Source organism: Gymnogyps californianus, chromosome 17 (genome assembly GCF_018139145.2).
Source record: "Gymnogyps californianus isolate 813 chromosome 17, ASM1813914v2, whole genome shotgun sequence".
Classification (NCBI taxonomy): Eukaryota; Metazoa; Chordata; class Aves; order Accipitriformes; family Cathartidae; genus Gymnogyps; species Gymnogyps californianus.
Window position 1 is genome coordinate 7,293,676 of NC_059487.1, and position 22,594 is coordinate 7,316,269.

The 22,594-nt window shown below is 39.7% G+C and overlaps 1 protein-coding gene across 1 annotated transcript in view; it reads right to left on the reverse strand.

Annotated features, from left to right (window-relative positions):
• The window catches only part of SULF2 (sulfatase 2), a 164,454-nt gene that overhangs the window by 636 nt on the left and 141,224 nt on the right, over positions 1 to 22,594 (reverse strand). The window contains exons 12-21 of the mRNA XM_050907570.1: positions 16,962 to 17,169; positions 10,386 to 10,629; positions 8,440 to 8,536; positions 6,549 to 6,643; positions 3,884 to 3,943; positions 3,277 to 3,446; positions 2,628 to 2,770; positions 2,284 to 2,407; positions 889 to 919; positions 546 to 602 (exon numbers count right to left, since the gene is read on the reverse strand). Coding sequence (XP_050763527.1) covers positions 546 to 602; positions 889 to 919; positions 2,284 to 2,407; positions 2,628 to 2,770; positions 3,277 to 3,446; positions 3,884 to 3,943; positions 6,549 to 6,643; positions 8,440 to 8,536; positions 10,386 to 10,629; positions 16,962 to 17,169 — 1,229 coding nt within the window. The remainder of the gene's footprint in view (positions 1 to 545; positions 603 to 888; positions 920 to 2,283; positions 2,408 to 2,627; positions 2,771 to 3,276; positions 3,447 to 3,883; positions 3,944 to 6,548; positions 6,644 to 8,439; positions 8,537 to 10,385; positions 10,630 to 16,961; positions 17,170 to 22,594) is intronic.

Consider the following 22,594-nt stretch of genomic DNA (forward strand, 5'->3'; position numbering starts at 1 on the left):
GTATAATGTCAGAATAAAACAAAATGTACAGATCTGTCTTGTAGTCTGCGTTGCGTTCTGACTTGCTTTTTTTGCTCACAACACATGAGGCTGTGGTTGGATAAATAGCAAGAAAATACATGATACTCTCTCTACTCTCAGAAATTACAATCAGTTTTGTTCTTTCTGGATGGTGTGAGAGACCACTAGGGTAGCTGCTACAAGTTTAAATTTAGACAAAACCAACATAATGGTCTCTAATTTTTAATGGCAGTTAACCATAATTGGTTTCTGCAGCTGAGCATCCACCTTTGCTCAGGTTTGAAATTGCCTTGACCTTAATGCTCCTAGATTCCCAGAAAACGCGTACCAAGAGGTTTTGTACAGCAGTAGTTCCCTGTAAGGATGGCAGTATCATATTTCTTGCATAATTTAGAGGACTTCCCACTTAAGCATTCCATGAGAATAGATGATGATGTTAAAAAAGGTGCTGCATGCAAAAAGAGAAGTGAAGGAAAAAAGGTAAGTAAAAAGCTAATGCTTTTCGTGAACTGCTCCCAACTCACAGTGACTTGGCAGATGATGGTCTCTTCACATCTGGCCACCTTCGACGCTGAAACTGCCTAATTTTCAAGCAGCAAAAGGAGAAAAAAGTTAACCATCACCAAGAAAACCACCAGCACTACAGTCTGGAAGATGAGCGAGGAGAAGAGTTTAGCCTGAATTTTGACTACAAAGATTAGAACATGCTGTAACATTGAAATAGAAATAGCTCCAGTGTTTCAAAGTAACTGGGGTGGAAAGATCTTGCAAATGCCATTCCAGGCAGTGCCTGTCCATGTGGTTCCCAATCCCACACTAACTCCTTTAGCATGAAGGTAGCACTTAAGAATAATAATTTAACTTTACCTGTACTGCTCGTAGCTTCCATCTTTAAGTCCTAGATGAAGAAAAATTAACAATGTTACTAACCATTGCCTGCAACAGAATAAGGTATCAGGTAAGCATAATTTAAAAAAAGACCTAAGAATATTAACAGATTAACATGTATTGCCACGATAAATATTTCCATACATATTAACTGGAGGTGTTATTTTTGTATTTAATCCCTTATTGTAGGTAAAATAGGTTGTAAATTGGGATAGATATCTTTGAAACTTTTCTGTAAATGTCCTTCAGTGGTGTATTTAAATGCCAAAACCTGTTGATTTCAAAATGTACAGCTCTGTGTGGTGCATGTACTAAATAAGCCCTGAAATAATATTTTGGGCTTTGGTGGACTCAGGTAGATAACAGTATTTTTGGGGTGGTGGTCTGCAAGCTCTGAAGGATATACATTTTTTAAAATAGCATTTCTTATGTCAACTGAATTGTACTAAGGGCTATAAGAAATGCAATTTAAAAAGAAGAAATATAAGTAACTGTACCTTTTGGTTTGCTATCATCATTGACCATTAAAAAAATAGAATCACAAGCAGTATAAAAACCAGGTCCATTGAGTAGACCCAGAGAAAATTCAAGGGATAGGAAATGACGAAACTAACCTAGACCAAGCGTAAAGGCCCATTTTGCTTTTTGGAATTTAAATCTGTAGTTACAAGAGCGCATCTTTTGGTAGCATAATGCAACCCTTCTTAGATGTGCTGTTATTTCACAACTACCTTGCACTAACACAGGGGAAAGCTGATAAAGGAGGCTAGTGCTTCAGTTATTTTTAAGCCACAAGGCTTTACCTTACCTTACCTTACCACAAGGCTGCATGGACTGCACTGTCTCTAAAGTGTTTCTAAAAATTGTGCCTTCAGTTGGAATGCTGAAACTCAACTGCCAAACTGGTTGCCCAGAGAGGTTGTACAGTCTCCATCCTTGGAGGTTTTCAAGATGGGACTGGATAAAGCCCTGAGTAACCTGGTCTGACCTCACAGCTTACCCTGCGTTGAGCAGAAGTTTGGACTAGATGAACTCCAGAAGTCCCTTCCAACTTGAATTGTCCTGTGAGCTTGGTAGTGGCTACTAGGGTATTCTTTCCCTCTTTCACCAGTTTTGTTCCTTCCTCATCTCCTTCCCCTGCATCTCAGCAATACTCGTCACTACACTACGTAAGTATCATTCTTCATTTAAAAAACCTTACATAGCACAAATTGAACAAATACAAAAGTTTGAGCATGCAGCCATCGGCCTCAGTGGCACATTGCTAGTATAAATAAATACTAAAATTGTTTTGAATGATACAAGTTTCATAATGGTAAGTAAGAGCCCCGTTTCTTTGGGGGAGTTTTTGAGCGTAATAGGAGAGGCACTTACCCAGATCCATGTTCCTAGTTCTTGGATTGCATTGTTTATACCCTTTGCAGCTTCTTAGTTCCATGAGCTGGACGTGCAGTTGATTGAGAACGTCTCTATCTAGCGTATTCACTGCATTAATTAGCTGCAATAAATAGGGGTTCTTGTTAGTAACTGTTGCTCTGTGGTTTGGTAACTTTCATATATGGAATACATGTGGTTTATTTGTAACAGGAAAGAAGCCAAATCATACTATGTTAAATGATTTAGGCCTTATCTACATCCTGCACCAATACTGCGCTATTTCAAATTACCATCAATAAGGAACGCTGATGTATTTCTAGAGCTGTTCTATGATCAGGTACCTGATACGGATCAGTATTGAGATCAAAATACTCCAAAAATCCAGTAGCAAATTCACAAAACAGGAAGTTGTGGGTCTCGTTGATTGTCCTCAAACACCAGTATGTGTTGTTGTTGGCACTGGTACAGGCACAAAAAGGGCCCACTGCAAATTGAAGAGTTATAAAGACATAAGCTACATGCTGCTGTCTTTAGCACTGTTTATTACTTTCTGTTTATGGCATTACTTTATTCATAGCCAGTTTCTCTCTCTCTCTCACTCCTGAGCTCTAAAGCAGAGAATGCCTTCCAGCATCAGCTTCTTGTTCTATGCATACCTAACCCACACGACACGGTTAATTTAAGCAACATCTTGGCTAGTTGCTTTCCCTGTCTTCTCTGGTTGGGAAACATTCCAGATGGTGAGATACTACACATAATTGTACTGTACACAATATCTGTAGGTTTTTATTTGCAGTTGGTTTTGGTTTTAACTCCCTTGCCTTTTGTGCAAGGATAATGCCAACACTGAAACAGAGATTGTTTAGTATGAGGAAGACTGCGTGGCTTTGGCTACATAGCTAGTGATATTGATAACTTCTAGTAACCCAGCATCCTAGCCCAGCCTAGCCAGTACCCGCCTACCTATTACTTAGGTTAAAGTATCCTTACGTGTCCACAGGGGAGCAGTTTGCCAGTGTTGGTTGTCATGGGTGAAGCAGGTCAGACCAGGCATGCTGCACGTGTCGTTATTTTTTATTCTCTTAAGCAGTTTGCGCAGTTTCTTCTTTCGCCTTTGCTCTCTAAGCAGCCACAGCCTGTCTTTCTCCTGTAGGGCTTTCCTGCACACATGAAACATTAGGGTCATGCAGACTCTGTTATACTTGAACACACCTAAAAAAAATGAAGCAGCTAATAAAATAAGCAGCTTTGAGGGAAAGAAAGAACTGGTATTTTTTAATTAAATGGCTTCTCTTCCAAATGGCTCTGGATATGACTCTGCAATTCAATGGCACTGAAAAAAAAAAAAGCAGCCAAAGGGGCTTGCTTATAGGCTTGCCTGAAGTCTGTGATGTGACATTTCCCAAAGCAGGAACCTTATCTCAGAACTTACAAGCATTTCAACATGGGCTTAGTTCCTTGCCAAGGTGTCTGTGTATTTATTCTTTTTAATACAGGATGAAATAGTACTACTTTTGCTTAGTTTGTAACTGGTGTGCATGGACCAAATGTTAATGTCTTTGCATTCCCCCTTTCAAAGGAACAGGCTTTCACTTACTTGAAAGGATGAAGACTAGATCCCTTGTGCCTCAGTTTGCTTTTGTGTTTTGAATGGTAACTGGAAAATAAAAACACCATCGTTGATGAACAACAGAAAGACAATTGCTCCTGTTCATACCACACTATCATACTGGATTTGAAGCAGATTTAATCCAGTGTCATTTCTCCCTTCAATTTATTCATTCAGGGTATGTGGTGAATACAAAGCAGCCTTGCTAGACTGGATCAGGCACTTCTGAGCCTTGTTCTGCGTCTATCTTTCCTTAGCTCAATTGTGCATAGTGACATCTGGTGCTCTAATACTGTATTGCAATATGTATCCACAGATTCTTCCAGCTACAATTTTCAATTCTAGTTGTCATTGGTTCTTGTTTCCCTACATGGGGCAGATAAAATCAATTGATTTATAATTCCATTACAGCATTTCTTCAACTGGATATTCACTAATTTGTTCAGATGCCAAGATGACAAGCTTATACCGCCTTCCTGCTGTTTTCCTTCTGAAAGAATAGTCCCAGTTGTACTTCGTAGGGTTGGTTTTTTTCTTCATTGTTACTAGTTGGAAAGTTCCAGGAAAACTTTAACAAGATGCATGGAACTGTCCCAGCAATAGTAGTGTCTAATATATTCTGAGTTATGGAGGGTGTAAGCAGACACACATTCAGAGCTGTTTTGGCTCTGTCTCCAGAAACTCTTGCAAGATTTTTCAGAAATTTCCTTTCTGTGTAGTTTGCAACGTTAAAAAAAGACAAAACAGCCTTAGTCAATGGCAATATTTTCCAACTGATACAGTTCATTATACTACCCACACAAATCAGCAAAGACAAACTAAGTTCAATAAATCTTATTTTCTAAACAGTACATCAGAATTACATTAGCTGTCAGACTAAAATTCCCTTCAAAACAAATCTTAAATTATTAACGCTACTGGGAGCTTTAATAAATTTAATCCTTCTAGCAAATTAACAAAATAAAGTTATTAAAGAACTACCTATCTTCAGTCAATTTTTTTTATCTTGCACAGATACTGGGTATTTCATTAACTAATCCTACCTGCTAAATCCTAATTCAAGGCAATTCTGCAAACACTTAAACATATAGAACTCAGATGAATAACTTCATTGATTTCAGTGGGATTATTAATCTGAATAATGCTATGCACAAATATAAGTGCTTCCTATATTGGGCCTGAAAAATATAACATTCTTTACATTTACTATAAAACATTCACTAATAAGAATAACTTCATTGTTACAGTATATATTAAACAAACTTAGTTGTTAACATCAGTTTTGAAAGCAGTGGATTATAAAACAATATAAACTTTTTGGAGATTTGCCATTTAGAATGATACTGATTTCATTTTAAACACTTTTTGCCATGGGTTCCACGTATGGGTTGACATAACCCAAGAAATTTATGTTCTCCGTATTCTAGTGATCTGTTGCCGAAGCTATATTGCAGAATCCACATGGGCCACGACGACTATGTACCTCATGTCTGCGGAGTACGTTGCACCTCCAAGGATTTAAGTGTTATGCTCAAAAACTCATTCCGTTATACCAAGGAGGCACAGAAGTATCGTCCGTACCCTCTCATAGAGGCTACTTAGGTAAAGCTGCTTTAGCCACAGATAATAGCACGGCTGCCTTGTGTTTTTGAGTGCATTCAAGTACAGCTTTTTTTGTGATACTCATACTGCTACTGCCACTGTGGCTGCTGTACTCCTCGTGACACCTGGCTCACAGCAGCCTCAGAGATTGCTCTGTGATCAGTATGATCACGAGAAGCTGCTCCTGGTTTCTTTCTGAACAGCTTTCTTGGGGGCAAATTCTGTTTACGTTAACATTTGACTTTGAAAGATTTTCTGCTGTGCTTATTTGCAGAGCAAGGGCTTGCTTGCTCCCCTTCTTGCTTGAACCTTCTTTCCATGGGCTGATCCTACAGCCATTTTGCAAGTATTTGGCTATATGAGAAACCAACTATGCACAGACCTTAATGCATAATCACTACTTTAGTATTGCCTGTTGCACTTAAAATTCACAAATCATCTGCACTAGGGCAAAAAAGATCTTGTGCACTCAGTCAGTGGTGGTTACAAAAATACAGTTACTCTGCACCAACTGTTAAATTCCTGCTTCTCCCACCTGGCGTAGCTGCTAAATATTGCAGTGATTGTATCCTATGAGATAATACATCCAGCCTTGAAAAAATTGAATGGGAAGAAATTCCCATCTCCCCACCCTATGATTTCATATGCTTTACACACTATTCTTTTTAAAACACATTTGTGTAACACTGCACCATATTGACAATTTGCCCTTGTAGAAAACAAGTTTTCAGAAAAAAGCCTGCAGCTTAAAATACAATCTCCGGTATCTAATAGCAGCATCTTCAATACAAGAGCATAACTAACTGGTTTATAAGCCATGTTGCACGTCCTGTTACATGATCACCACTTGACACAGAGGCAATTAAACTCCTGCCTGGCAGAAGGTGGGCCTTGTACTTCTGCAGCAGTCCAACTCCCCCAGAAAGCGTTATACAAGAGTATAGTAAGTAGGCAACCACTTAACAAAACACATTCTGATCTCTCCTGTGAAGACATAAATCAGCTACAGTTGCACACTACAAATAATTACTCTGAAGTACACAAGAAATACCTTATCTTGTTACAATCACACTCTTCAGGTCGCTTCTTCTTCAGATGACCTCTCACCTCCCTCAGGTTTTTTATTTTATTTTGCAAAGTTTCAATCTAAAAAAAGTAAAGATACAGGTTAAAAAAAAAAAATACAGCAGGATTTAGTCTTATTCTAACCTTCTCAAACCCATTCCATTGTCACCAAATGCTTTCTCTTCACCACCTCCCATGACTCCCACCACTAACAAGCATTTTCAGATTATCTGCCTTTCCAAAAGGAAACTACAGCAGGAGGAAACCTTGCTGGTACAGTTTGCCTGCTTTGATTACTGAACGTGAAAGCGGAACATGGCACTGGGGGAATGGGAGGGCACACAGCCTCAGGTAGACAACCACTCCTGGTTCCATTGTGATTTTTCCTCTTGTGCTCTACAGCACATTTGCAAGGGGAGAAAGGTTACTCAAAGGAAAATGAAGCCCTTAAATTTCAGCCTGTTATGAACCTGAGAAGGGGATGGGGAGGGAGTGCTCTGAAGTCTCCTCTTCAGAGCTTCTGAAAAAGAAAAGCAGCAAGGCATAGCAGTCTGCATGGCATGGTATTTTGCATGGCAGTCTTTAGCAACGTCTGGCCACACGGGATATGGATTAGCAGTTAATTGTGCCACCCACACAGTTTATTTTTAACTGCTGATTTTTTTCAGTAAATGAAACTCCTGCTTTTGTTCAGTCTAGCTCACACACAGCATGGCCCATTTCCACTCAGATGGGTATTACAGGCTTCTACCTCAGTTCTTTACACAGCAGAAAAAACCAAAGTAATCCAGTCTGAACAACAAAGTCACTGCAAAACTACCATTAGACATCAGTGACCATAAGTCTAGTGGAAGCATATGGCTGCTGAAGCATAGACATGACAGAGTGTTCTAGAAAAAACACACAAAGAATCCAGCCCTGTGACCCTAAATCAGGAACATAACAGAACAGAAGTGAGCTCTCATTTTCTGTGGCACTCATATAGCCTATATTTTCTGAAGAAAAAAGAATTATAAGAGTATGGTGATATTGAAATTGCCCTTTTTTAATCCTAGCAGAGCTAATAAGTTTTTCAGTATCTATCTGCCTTGCTACATGTCAATCTGTACCATAAAAGGGGGCCAACAAGTTCTTGCATAGGACTGTGCTGTGAATTCATGTAATTTGGTAAGAGATTACAGGAGGTCCTTTCTTTATGCTTTTCTTTGGCATTTCTTCCACGATTATCTGGTCCTTAGAAGACTGCCTCTTTCATACACAACACGTGTGAAGGGTTTGAGCTTATATTCTTCAATATTAGTGACAAAAATGTCAGATGAAGTTTTACAGGCAAATTTCATACGGCAAATTATCTCCAGGTTCTTCATATACACAAGCCTAAGAAAAACCAATTCAATTCCAAAGTGCAAGGGTTAAGAAAAACACAAGCAAGCAAAATAAATAATTCTAGAAGCACTGAAACTAATGAAGCTCGCTATTCCTTGGGCTTATATTTGACAGTTGAAGGCCTCTTTTTGAGAGGTACATTGGGGAGCAGGGCTAATAAGATGTGAAAAAAGATCCAGATGAAGTTTTTCCCAGGATGGGGACACTTATAAGTCTCTCATTTATCTCATAAGGCTTATGACATTTCTCAGCTGTCCCTTCAGTTGCAGTTCTTTCCTCCACTCAGCATCTTGTCTTCACAAACTTGTAATAACTTCATTATCTCTGAAATATCTATTCTGAAATCAGCCAGCAAGTTCAAAAGGTTCCAGGGAGGGACAAAGACACTCAGAGGCAGACGGACACAAACACAGTCAGCATGATCCTACCAGCCCACAGAAAACCATGCTAAAAACACACACTGAAAATGCATGACTGATAACTTCACTGACCTCGTGGTCAATATGAAGTTTATGGTCCTTCCAAGCTTGCAGTGACCTGTACAGATCTGTGTCACACTGAACGGTATCATTCTCCAGGATATAGCACCTTGGCACAGAAAAGCAAACATTGTTTATTATAGTGGATACTCACATACAGAGCAGTGCAAACAGCTGGTTTTAATAACACAACTCCAGGAGAGATGAGAAGCCAGATTGGAAATGACATGCAGAATTCAAAAAACACAATGTTCATTCAAGAGAATAAGAGTGTGCTATGAGCCAGGAAAGAAGTTTGGGTTTGAGTTGCCATGGAAATTTTTCAGCAGTAGAAAAATTGAAGGAGAATATTCTTATCAAGCAGAACCTGTTGACTGCTTAATTTCCATATGTAAATTGTGCTGCACAGAGTTCTTGCTTATTCATTAGGCTGTCTACATAAATAATCTCTACTAACTACCAAGCACTGAAAGCATTACTCAGAAGCAATTTCACAATGCATAATTAAGTGATACAGGGGTAGGGGCAAGGATAAAGTACTTCTTTATAAGATGTATTACTATGGGAGTGGAGGAGAAACAAACAAATTTTGCTATTTTCCACAAAAGGGATAAAATTTTTCAAAGATATCTCCCGTACTTCAAAGGCAAGATACCCTCTGACAATTTTAGGTGCTTATGTTTCACTAAGTTCTAATGCAATCCAGGTTTTAAAATTCTTTCAAAAACAAACAAACCAACCAACAACCCCGCTTGACAGATTTACCTGAGAAGTTTATTAGGGGTCAACAAATGCCATGTAGTATTTTCGAATGCTTGTTTAAATTAAAGCTGAGTATTTTCAATACTCCTTTATTTTCTTTAAACCACTTCATGCATGTTGTCCCACTGCCTTCTTTTCTGCAACTGTTCCTGGGGACTCCCCATGAATTATGCACAACCTTCCTGACAGTTCCTTGTATGGATCTGAGATTCACCCAGTAAGGCAGCAAAAATCAATTTAACTTGTTCCAGAAGAAAAGCACAAATAGTGATTTATGGGTCCTGAACATTCAGGAGAGCTGGGGTAAGAGGGCACAATTCTCTGATGTCAACTTAGCTACTTCTCCTTGTATTAGCGAGTCGCTAACCCTGTAAACAGAAGTCAAATGGAAACCACAGATTTCAACAGCAGCTAACTGGCTCATGCATGTTTACATGAGCTAGTCATTAAACAATTTAATGCACGTAATCAATAATGATTGGTGGATTTTCTGATAATTCACAAGCGGAAACGGTGACTAAACTAATTAAGTACAGTTGAAGATACACCATCAGTCCCTAGACTTGCACACTGCGGAAAAGATTTTCAGCTATTAGAGTGCCCAGACAATTCCCTCACCTCTCTCTCAATATGTTCCATTTCCCAATGCTCCTGGTCCATCCAACTTCATTCATAATACAGATTTTCCTTTCCTAGCACTGGCTACAGAAAGCTCTGAGAGGCTGCTTCCTCCCTTAGGACTGATTCAGTGTTTGAAATCCAAAGCAACCAATGACATGAAACTAGGTCACACTCCACTTAGAGCTTTTGGTCTTCAGACAGGCCAGGTTACCCACTGCACACTGAGATTTCCATGGGTAGAGCCTTTCCTGGTTTCACACTGGTGTACACACAACCGTTGCAAACAGTTTTGCTTGTCCTCAGTGGAAACATGCACTGATTAGCGATTGCTGTCTCCAAAGCGCAGAAGACATAAAAGCACTGCTGTGGTTCTTCAGTAGCTTCATGCCCCTCTGTACATGACAAAACTAAAACAAACCCAAAAGCTGTTGTACAGATGAGAATAAGAATTTTAGTGAAGCTAGACTGGGTATCCAAAAGGGACACAATGTGCTTATCACAAGGTAACACATCCATTTATGTAAAGCAGCCACCTAAGCAGCAAAAGCTTTTAGAAATATGCCATGTGCACTCACCTGTGAGTCACTTTTATTAGGTTAGGGGCTGTATACTCTGCAATGCCACCAGTGCCACTGTATTCCCCCACGTCTTTATCTTCCTCCTCACGAAGAATAGCCCTCTGCATCTTGTGCCGCTTGGTGATGTTTCTTGGTAAGACAGGTTGGTATCCATCCTCTAAACCCAAGTTATAAATGGCTCCATCCAGCTCAACAGATACAGAACGGATCGAGCGATTCCGGATATAGCTTGGTTTGTATTCTGCATGGAAAAGGAAGTGAAAGGGATTAAAAGGGGGAGAAACAGCATGTTACAATTTGGTCCTCTTTGTGGCTCTTGGGAGAAAAAAACCAGCCCATACTGTGACATTTGGAATTAACTGCATGACAAATGGTGTTTGTTGCAACTGTCCTCTGAGCTGCTGCTTCATTACCTTTTGCATGGACAGATGGATACCTTAGGGTATGAGAGAGAGGGCAGATATAATGCAAATGCACAGGGATGGCAGAGGGGAAAGAAAATGTACTTGTCCAATATCGCTTTGAGAACAAACAGCTCATTCAAAGAGACTCTGCTCTTCCTCCCAAGATTCACTAGATGGCAGTAAGACCTTGAAAAACTAACCATGACAGTTCACAGACAGCAAGGTCTTAGCTCATCCTTACAGACGAGTTCTCTATTGTTTTCTACTGTCCACCGTACAATGCTCCACCGCTAGGATTCCTGCAATACTTGTCCCAAGTATTCCTAGTGTTCAACCTGAGCCTTTTCTCAACTCTATGCTCATTCTTCAAGGTAAGATGCTTGATTTTTTCGGGAGGGATTAATATCTGAATCTTTACTTTTATCCACATCTAAATCTTTTCTTCGCAATTATTTTCCTGATGTGCAGACCAGTCAGTGAGTTCCTACATGAAGCACCACCCTCCAGTGCTATGCACTCCCTCAGACTTTGCTTCTGCATTTGCAGCCCAAAGGCAAAATAAAACATTTGCTACGAATTGTCACTACGCAGTATGAGATTCTCATTGATCTTTTCACCATTACTGCTTTCCAAAGTTCTCTGTCCCGGCCCAAATCCCCAGAGCTCCTCTTCGGTTTGGTCTGGAATTGCACAAATATATCCTAGTTATGGAGTCTAAACCCATATCTAAACTTCCCTACTGCATGATGGGATCCATCTCTGACCATATTTCCTGCTCACTGCCAACGACTGCTGAGAGTCACTCATTACACTAAGCATAACCATCTCATTCCTTCAGAAAAAAGTACAACCTAAGTACCATAGCCTCTCTTCTCCTCCCTGCCCAGTGCCTGAGTCTTTGCTCTGTATCCGTGGTTTGGAGTCATCTAAGACATTACTGGAAACAATTGAGTCCTTTGGCTCCTCCAGTCACCTCTCCTTTACACAGAGCTGAAACACAAAGCACATCTCACAAGAACGGGACTTCTTTCTGCAATCTGATAAGGGGAAAACTCAACCAGTGTGCCAAATGAGAAGACCAATCTTTCTTGCAACCCAAGCTCCACAGAAAAGCCAACTTTCTCTATGGGATAATCTCCCCAGCAAAACAAGCTGGGGGTGGGGGGCAGAATGGGATGTAGAACAACCAAAATTGACAAAAGAAATATTCATGTCAATTGGCATGCTTTGGCATTAAACGCAGAGTGACTTTTTTCAAGAAGCTGTACGTTAATTCCAAATGGATCGCAAGGTCTCAAAAGCCATTTTGCAGACTGTGGGAAGAGAAATAAACAGCTCCTCCCACCTGAAACTGGTCCAAGCACTATTTTCTTGTCAGCGCCACACACAGAAAGTAGAATACCAGCTGGATTATCTGGCTTTGCACATTTTCCACCTGTGGTTCAAAGTTTATTGCTGATATTAAGCCAGGTGAGTCACTGCTGAAGGAAAAAAAAAAAAACAAACCCAAAAGACCAACCCTATTTCAGGCACCCATTCAGGAAATGTTTGACTAAATGAGAAGAAAACTCCCATCTTTTCAGAAGTAGGAGGAAGTTCCAAAAAGCTACACCCTAACAATTATATTCAAAGTACAAACTCCCATTTCTTTAATTGTTCCCTCATTTCATCTTGTTAAGCTCAGCCAGCTAACAATTTACCTTCCTTCCAAGTCTAATATGCCAATCCAGCACACTGGACCTCAGCAGATAGCTGCAGGGAACTGTCATCTACACACGTCCCTGAAGAATTAGAAGCCAGGAGTTACTCCTCCCTTGCAGCCAAACTAACCCAGCCTTGCAACGAACAAATTGGTCTGGAGTGAGACAGCTCATGAAGGACTTGTATCGCTTTATCACAATGTGCTATCCATAGTGCTGGCTCAGCGCTGTGATTAGTACCAAACTCCATTACTTTCAGAGGAAGTGGTTAAAATATTTAATCAGATCAATATTCATCTATGCTGTGCTCTTCCACCTGCAAAGTGCACTGCAGGCATAAATACCAATGTCTAATTACTTATTAGTTGATCCTCCCCCAGGTTTAAGTTTTACTCTCCAATTCATTTACCTGTGTACACAACGCACAAACAAAGTAGATCTAGGGCTGTTAAATATTTGGCCCAAAACACCTATACTCCCTTTTTCATGTTATTAAGGTTTGGCCTTGGTAAGCTCTATGAGTCCTAGTACCTCTCTTCCTCTGATCTTACAGAAGCCAGCTGTCTTATAGATAGTACTCCTAAAAAGTCGCATCCTCAGAATTGAGTCTGGAAATGGAGTCCGGAGAAATTTAAGCTTAAGAAAGCTAACTACATTTCAGTGCCCCACTCATCCACCTTTGTCGTCTTGGACCACCTGACAAGCATGCTTGTCTTCGCTGGAGCCTGAAAGGAAGTATGCTGTTCTGGTCCAGATTTCCCCAGACAGTCTAGAGACTCAAATATACCTGATTTTTTACAACTATTTTTTTGTAGCATCTCAGATTTCAACACTGTCTAGTGAAAGCACGAACTGCAGTATCCAAAATTATTATCCAACTGAATAAAGCAAGGCAATGTTGTATTATAAAATCATGAACTTGATACCTGACATAAACATGCCCAGCCTTTGGGTTTATATTTAACTCTCCTCACATCCTCATCACTCAAGCCTTATTACTTATTTTGCAGTTGCCAAATTCATGATTTAACACTCAGATCATTTGGAAATTATAGTTCTCTCAGGGATAACTGAGAGGACTGTAACCAACTATAACTACTATATGGCATTTTCCCCAAAGCAGGGGCATGACTGCTCAGCAGGAACATTGCAGAAGACAGAGAACTCTTGGTCTTCCCTGTTGACACTTACTCTACGTAGGTATTTTGGATCTGACGTACTTTCCAGCATCACAATGACAACAGTATAAGCCAGTATGCAAGGATTCTGCTTCTACATGTGCCACGAGGAAAATATCCACCACTAGCCTCATGAATTCCTGCTTGACATTTCCCAGTAATGTCTATATATTTTCCAGAATTTTGTAGAGAAGCAGCATTTTTTTCTGTAACACCAAAGTAAAATTAGGCACTTTGAAGTCAAATTTTTGAAAGTATCTCTACTGTCTAGAAACACAGATAAAGGTTTAGAGGTGTTTTTTCTTGGGCATTATGTACCTAGGGATTTCTAGAAATCTGATTTTGAATCTGTGTCCTTAGATATTTCAAAGAGGAAAAAAAACCCAACTCAAAAAACTTTTTTACATCCAGTTTCTCACAACTGCCATTAAAAATTATACTTCAAATGCATTATCTTTAAAGTAACTGATGTTCAGGTTTAGGTTTTGGGTTTTTTTTTTTTAATAACAAAGAAGGTCGTTTTGCTCCAGCACTGAGACTACCTCAAAAGAAAAATGAACGACATGAAAATTGGAATAACAATGCACTAGCCCCTTTGTACACACTTCTTGTTGTTTACAAATCAGTGTGGCCTATCATCATTTCTCTACATGCAGCTTAATAACTCCTTTAATCACATGCACTTGTTCATCACAGGAAGAGATCAAATCCACAGCAAGAAAAACATAATAGACCACAACACAGCCGAAGATTTTAAGAGCTCACTTCTACTTTAAACTTTCTTCCTACTGCAAAGCTTTGTTTCATCTTTCTTATAAAAACATACCGAAGAAAACAAAAAGGACACAGAAATGCAAACATTCCTCACACCCAAACGCAGATACACCAAATATTAATGCTTATGTGTTTCTAGCATGTAAAAGTTTTGCAGGTGAGTTGTGTATTTGTACATGGCTCAAATGGCATGTACATGACATGACCCTCTTTTGCAACTGACTTTCCTCTATTTGGAAAACATTTTTGCCTGCTAAATGCACTGGTGCACCTGACAATGGGTCTAGACCATGCTTACATTAGAAAGTAATTATTTTATCAAAACACTTGGTGCTCCAGCCCCTCTATCAGCAATTTAGTCTGGTCTTTGAGACCACATGTTCTCACTACACATGACGGATTTTAATCTTTCTGAAAGACCAATCCTCATACCCCCATCAGGGTTTGCAAATACACTTGATGCACCCTAGAAGCAGGGCATCCAATGTAGTTTTCTGCAAATGACTGTAGATTAGAATCCATCAAAATTGCTCTCTGCAAATCCATCTCTATTGTGCATGATAGAAGGGAGTGATCAGGGTGTTTCCTTCAAAACTACACTATTGCTTTGAACGAAAGCATTAATGTGGACGTGACCCTCGTCCTGTTTGCAACTTCTATTTTCTATTTAGCTATTGTTCAATCTGATGAATAGCATTTACTGGCATTCAAGTAGGCCTGCAGTATGATCTCATGCACTCATCAAATTCTGAGTAGCAGACCCCAAAGGTGCCCTCAGAACTACGCAACCCAGCACAGACTGCACTTTATCCCAAGTGTCATGAAACAGGTCATAAAAATCCAAATACACATCATGAGTATCCAGGTCACCCTCTTACCATTCACAATCCAGTGAGCCAGCTTTCTAAGTAAGCTGTTTAGAAAAACCTTGGTATGTTACCTTGACTTGTATTGCTTTGTGCTTATTTGCATTCAGTGTGTGATTTATTAGATAAGTGCATATAAAAGAATAGCTAACATCAAATCAGAGTCCATGTCAATAGGTCCAAGCTAACCTCTTCCACTGTATGGTATGTGCCTGGATGTGGGCAGAGGGAAAAACAAAGCATCTGTGGAGTCAATTACTTTACTCAAGACACAAGCAATGGGAACATGATTGTCAAGATCCTATCTTATGCTGCTAAAGTTTATGCCTTATTGTTCAATGAGGCAAGTGAGCTGAAGGGTATAGTATAAACTCTGCCTCTTCTGAGCAGAACATAGGGAAAACAACACCGTTCTGATTCCTCTGCTAGAGGGAGCAACCTTCATTTTTTTTACCTCAACATCCTTCATACATACACTAAAGGTAATTATACACTTAACCACCTCCTCTGGATGTTGTGAAAATTAGTAAATGTTTAGGAAGCACTGATGAAAAGTACTTAAGTAAGTGTTAAGTATTATCAGACAGCATTATGTTGCCCTCACTTAAATTGTTTTCCTCTTCTCATTTAAGTGCCTTCGATCTACTCCTGTTATTTGACTCCCCAGGACTGAACTTTCTTCTCTGTGACTTCAAAAAAACCAAAAACAAAACCAAAAAAGGTTAATTGAACTGCAAGTTCTAGTGTTATTTAAAGATTATTTGCTGTGCCACATATTTAAACAGCAAGTGTAGTTGAGTAATTTCATCCTGGAACCAATAATTTTTTTCAACTAAAAATTAGCTTAGTAGGTACTAATCAGCTTGCAAGGCAAATATAATGGGAGAAAATCAATTTAAACTCTCTGTTTGAAGCTTGTGCCAGGTCATTATACAGAAAGACTAATCTGCTAAATAATTAAGGCTCTGTATTTGTGGAGTGAGACGAAAGAAACATTACAAGTGAATAATAATTCTGTGCTGCCATTTGCCTCTTTAATCTATAATTAGACTAGGTACTTCAAATATAGATGTTAGTCTGACTAAGGTTTAACACAGAGCCAGTGAAACAGGCTTTCTGAAAAAGCACCTGATCTGTGCCAAGGAAACTAGAAACAGAGTCATCCCCTTTGGACGTGATCTCTGGTTAAGTCAGCCTTGTCTCTGCTGACTGAGCACAAGGAAAGGATGTTACAAGCAAGCAGCTTCTGTAACAAAGCACACGCGTCTTTATTAAAAATAAATTACTGCAGTAACGGCTCCAAGCATTGCAGTACCTACTGAAAACTGGAGTATTTGCTGTAAAACACTGTTGATGTTTCATGGCCTATGTAACGATGTGCTACTTGCCACTTCAGTGTGCATACTGCATTTCCCAGTTTTGAAAGACATAAATATAGGACCCTATTTTGGATCAAAACACTCCTCTTCCTACAGACAGATATTTTCAAATCTGATTGTCCAATATGAGGCATACTGTTTCATAGTTAGATACACAGTAAATATGCTATAGAAATCAGTGCCCACGAAAATCAGGACAACTATGTGTGTTAGCAAACAAACTCATAACAGTTTTCTAAGGCAGAGACAGGAGATACAGTGGGTTCACTTACTTTTCTTGGAGAAGAGTTTCTTTCTCCGTCCGACGTGGCTCAGCTTGTATTCGTTCTCTTCACAGTTGCAGTCTTCACTATTCCTGTTGTAATACTTGGGCAAAATATTAGAGGTGCCTTTGCTGTTGCCTGCAGCTGCCAAGTTTGCCATTCCCTTGCACTTGTGTAGCTTGAGCTTTCCACTGGCATCTTCCACACACTGCCATTTCTGGAAGAAAAATTTGGTCATTAAAACTCTGTCCCAACTGTGCTTTGTCTAATGGCCAGCTCCAGCAATCTATCAGAGATTCCTCGTTGTAGTAAGCTGGGGCTCATCTATCACCTACTACCAAAACAGATTTTTTTGTAATCTTCCATTTTCAGACAAAACAGGAACTCTTTGGAACACTCTTGCATTTGTTTCTGATTTTGTTTCTTGGAGGCAAACCAGTGGAAATTTCTTAACAAAATCAATACTGCAGCTAAAACCGTGGAGGTGACAAGTGACAACTTTCAGAAGCATAACTGTGGCATAAACCAGGGACGTTCAAGCCTTACCCACAGGTTTGAAAAGAATCCTTGCCTACCAGCAAGTGTGTTTGTCAGGAATCTATGCCACCACTATGCCATTAAAACAGCGCCAAGCTCCAGGCCTGCATATAATCTCAGCCCCATCCCATACTCTACAAGAAGGGAAAAAACTTTTTGCAGGAGTCTCCTTCTCTTTCCTAGTTCAAATGCCTGATGGTGGGATGATTTTATCCAAGTTGTGGATTCTTTTAGTGTAAAGATCTGGTCTGAGCTGGTTATCTAGACTGGTTCTACAGTCAAAGAAGAGGAACAGTCACTTCCAGGGTATAATTCACTTCATCCTAAAGTGGCCGTATAACAGAGATAAGAAAAAGGATTGCCCTGCAGAAGTGCCTGTTTCTCTTCACTGACCTTTAAAAGGGTCGGTAGGACTGGATCAGCTACGGAAATCTGTAGTTAGAGTTTATCTCCATCTTGAGTGTTTCTCTTAATAGCTTTTCCCATTCAACACCCTTGGGCTTGACTAGCAATGGTGAGCTGCACTGGATGCCTGTGAAGTGAGAATCTCCTCCCTCTTCCACTCAAACTAGAGAAAATCTCCTCTCTCATCTCCAATTCCTTCTGTTACTCAAAACCTGAAGTAACTTGCTTATAGCTCCCTTTGTGCTGCTGTCAGATCTGTGCCAAGGGCAAGGGAGTTTAGCCACCTTCAATCTGGCACAGAAGTTTTACCCACTTCCCAGATACATCACAAAATAATTTCACCTACTCCTTTATTTACTAACACACTACTAGCTACAGGGCTAGGCTTTGAGACACATAAAAAACCCTCACAGTAGTAGTTGCTACTGCTTTAAATAGAGACTCCTGAAAACACTTCAGCTTTTTGCTGAGTCTTGAGAGGCGTTTCTCTTTTTCCCTATTACAAAATCCTAAGTCTGTGCTCCAGGACTCACTGGAATATTGAGAATTTTCCAAATAAAAGAACAGAAGGAAAAACAGCAACAGCTCCCAAGTGAGATGACATTTTACAGCAGCCTGTGGCTCTACAAGGGAGATTCAGGCACTTCAGTTCCCACAGAGAGGTGCACTCAGGCTAGGACAACAAAGCCTACATTTTCCATTGAAATTCACTCCATTGTTTGCATGACAGCAAAGTAAGAAAACAGTATCACCGTGCTTTTATAATACAGAATTTAACAGGAGTCAGAAGTGAACTGGCGAGTTACAGTGGATTTATCTATGTCCACAGGAGATCCTCTCATTTAAAATGATCAGAGTTTTATGGTGTGTCCACTTACTTCCTCAGACAATTGGATGCCAAGTCTCCTGAGCTATAATTACTTTTTAGGTGCAGATACTGTGTCCAACCTCCTGTACAATACAAGCCTTGCACTGATGCAGATAAACCTGGCTTATCTTTCAGCACAAGGAATCATAGGAAATCAATGAGAGATAAGACATTTGAATCAGACATCTTTGCATGACTGTCTTCATCTGTAAAGCAGGACACACTTGCCTAGATGAGGTGTAGTACAAAAAATAACCTTTGAAGAATAAATTGCTGAGTCTTAATTTTATTATTATGTTTTATAAATGCCTAACATTGATTGATACACAGACTGAGGTTTGAAGTAAAAGTTATTTTACTAGAATAAGCAATGGTTCCTTTCACATTGAAAAAAGATGTAAAAATGTTTGTTGCTGTTTCCCATTTCAATTCATCTGAATCTTATTTTGAAAATATATGAACAAACCGCATTTTCTGCTCAGTAGAGCTCTATGTTGTAGGTGTCTTATACATAAAAAATGAAGATTCAACAGAGGGCAAGTTAAATGCCATGATGAGAACTACTGTAAATAAGTGCTCTGATGTGTGGCCCAAAAATATTTTTTCTCTATTTCTTTCATCTCTTGTCAAGAAAGTGATGCTCATTTTTCCCCTCCAGGTGAACTGGAAAAAATCCTGTAAGTTTTGGTGCAGTTTAAATCTTTCCAAGGCAGCTGTATGCTACAGTGAAAACATCTTAAAGGCTTTGCTGGAAGGGCACATTGTATGCATTAACAGGCCCACTGCTGAACGACTGCAGTGCAGAACCACATAAATGACTTTAGAAGCAAACATTGAACGCATGGTGGAGGAGGGGGAGAGGAAAGCCTCAAGCTTTTACTTTTTTCCCAAAACAGATACGGACATGTGTGTGAATGTGTCTGGGATTCAACAACTTATCCTTGGTCTGCTTGTAGGTACAAATGCAAATTCTCTAGGTCAAATCACAGCTATATCAGTTGCATTCATTTCCACAGGATGCTTTCAAACTTAAGGAAAAAGGGCAGTAATTGCAAGAGAACTGTGAAAACCTCTGCTTGACAGTCAAGAAGCTTTAAACATTTTGAATTCTGGCATTTTAAATTGGTTTCTAGTGCACAGCATACCATCATGCAGAAACCTGTGTCAAACCCTGGAAGCAACTAAAATATTTTATAAGAGGTAATCACTTAAATAATTAAATCCCTATATGAAGAACCCTAGAGTGCCCCAGAGATACTTTGGCTCACAGGTACAAATGATAACCATCCAGCAGCAAAACACAATCACATATAAATAGCGGATTAACTCAACCAGTCAAGAAAACAAAGTGCCCTTAGTTCACCACTTGCTCCCAACTTTTCAGGTCTTTTCTTCATTAGGCCAAAAGATGTGTTCCTAATTCAAGTTCTATAGCTCATAACATCTCACAAGAGCTAAGTCCTGAAAGGGAGGGCAGTTTAACACAAACTAAAAGTCAGCGGAAAACACAGACTCCCCCACAATCTTTATCCCAGCTCATATCAAAACTCCAAAGGAAGAATCTTTCTTTGCTCCTGCAAAGCCTTGCAAAACAGCTACTCAAGCCATCAAATAAATGGCTTTTGCAATATGTCCTGAAGACCATCAAGCTCACGTTGTGCAAAACTTTCCAGACACCTCATTTAATCATTAAAGCTGTTCCAGCTGTAGATTTCCCACCATCTTCAGGCAGGCCAAGTCAGCTGCTGTGCTTGTGCTTTCTGCCACCTACTGGTGCTGGCCTTAGAGTTCTAACACTTCTATTCCATCCTCTACCGTACCTCCCGCTGCACAGCACTACTCAGTTATTTGTGTGCAAAGCAGAACAGTCTGGGCTTCAGTTTAATGGAGAAATTAGTGCTACTAAACAGAAATCCTGTTCAAAGGTACACTGCAAAGGCAAAAAAAAGACAGTTTGCAACATAGATTCTCCCCTCCAGCCCAAACTACCTGCTATATGTATCAACAAGAGTCAATTAGGACTTCAATATCTTTGAAACATGAATCTTAACAGCAGCAGTTGTAGACTGAACAGATGCCCTGTTTCCCTCCAGTAACACTATTCACCTTGAACATGCAAATGACCCCTTAGCAGAAAAAGACATGTTGTATTATTCTGTGTGTCAAACCCCCATTATTTCCTTCACAGCCCCCATCACCATGAAGTGGTTTTTGCATTACTGTGCATCAATGTCTTCTTACCGCTACAGCAATCACAGATGTTAATTCAAAGTCATTACTTGAGGCCCCAATCAGAAATAAATAGCCATGACCTTCCTTGTAGGATTTTTTCCTACAATTCACTCATTTCCCTCAGTGAATCTCTCTCAATTGACATTGTTTTCTTTGGGGGAAAAGGGCTGATCACACAAGCCTTGCTAAGAAAAGATTCCAGTTGAAACATAGAGCTGAGCCCTAAATCATCATGCTGTGTCTCATCAGCTCCTCTTTTTGTTAAGCGAAAGAGATTCCATTCCCTTTTACAGAGAAGTGAAAAGTGAAACTGTCTGATCAGTTAAGCTGCCAGCAAGGCTCCCTCCCTAACAGTTTTAGGAATATAGGCTCTAGGAATCAAAGTTTCTGCAGGATAATAAAGTCCTCTGTCCCTGCCAGCTACCTGACAAAAACACTTCAGCAATATCCGTCGTCTTTAGTTTATGTGGATGCTTTCTGAACCCCCTCCTTGCTGCCACATTAGATGGTGAGCTAGAAACAAACTGCTTTAATGGCTAGAAATATTCTAACTTCCAGTCTAAATTGATTTATGAGTAGTCAGGATACATTTTTTCTTGTATGAAACAGTACAGTTACAGTTTAGTTAGTATGAAACAGCTGAATTTATTTAGTTAGCTCTTCTCCTTTGCTGTGGTTTGCTCCTTGTGTTATTTTTTATTGGGCTAACGAGGACAAACCAGCAAAATCCAGAGAGAGACTCAAGCCCCTTCTCTACAAGAGGTAGTTCTACTGCTTTTGCTGGCAGCTTGTCCCACTGCTCAGATGCTACAGGTTTCAGGAAACAGTCAACTTGAATTTCCCATTGTTTGTCTCATACATATTACTACTTCTCTGTTCTTGTTGACTGAAAATGATTGGCTCATGTCTTCTGTATAACATCTCTTAGATGCATGCAGACAGATTCCTCTCTCCTCAGCTATTTTTTTGACTGAATATGCCCAGTTCCTTAGCTCTTCCCAACAGGTATTATTTTCTTAATCTTTTAACATTTTTGTTGGGTTCTTTTCCCCCCCTCTCTGTACCTTCTTCCAATTTATCCGTTGGCAAAGGGTGAGTCTGGTTTCCTCTATTTCATGTCATCAGTATATAAATAGCACTGCCCGGTCTTCATTCCAACTGGACACTATTTCATTACATTGACTCATGATTTTTGGAGATTTGGACCTCTGGGCTCTCAGCTCAATTTCAGTTGTCACACACTACATATCACTCAAACCTTAAAATTCTAAAGTGGATGAACAATTTCTTGACAGAAAATTTGGACGGCTTTTTAGTGCCACAAACTGTAGCTGAAGTGAGGCAGGTGGGACCATCAACTTGCATGCAAATGAAAAATCAGGTATTCAGCTAAATTTAAGATTACAATTGCATAATTCATTTATTATTAATATAATAATTGGACTGTGGTATCAAATGGTCCCAGCTGCTGTGTTAGGTACTGCAGAAGCCAAGGAGTGAGTGCAGCCTAAGCAGAAATTACATTAGTGGTGGAGGAAAAAACCAGCAGCACCAAAAAGGGAATTGATGTCTGAGGTCCCACATCGAGTCTGTAATGGTT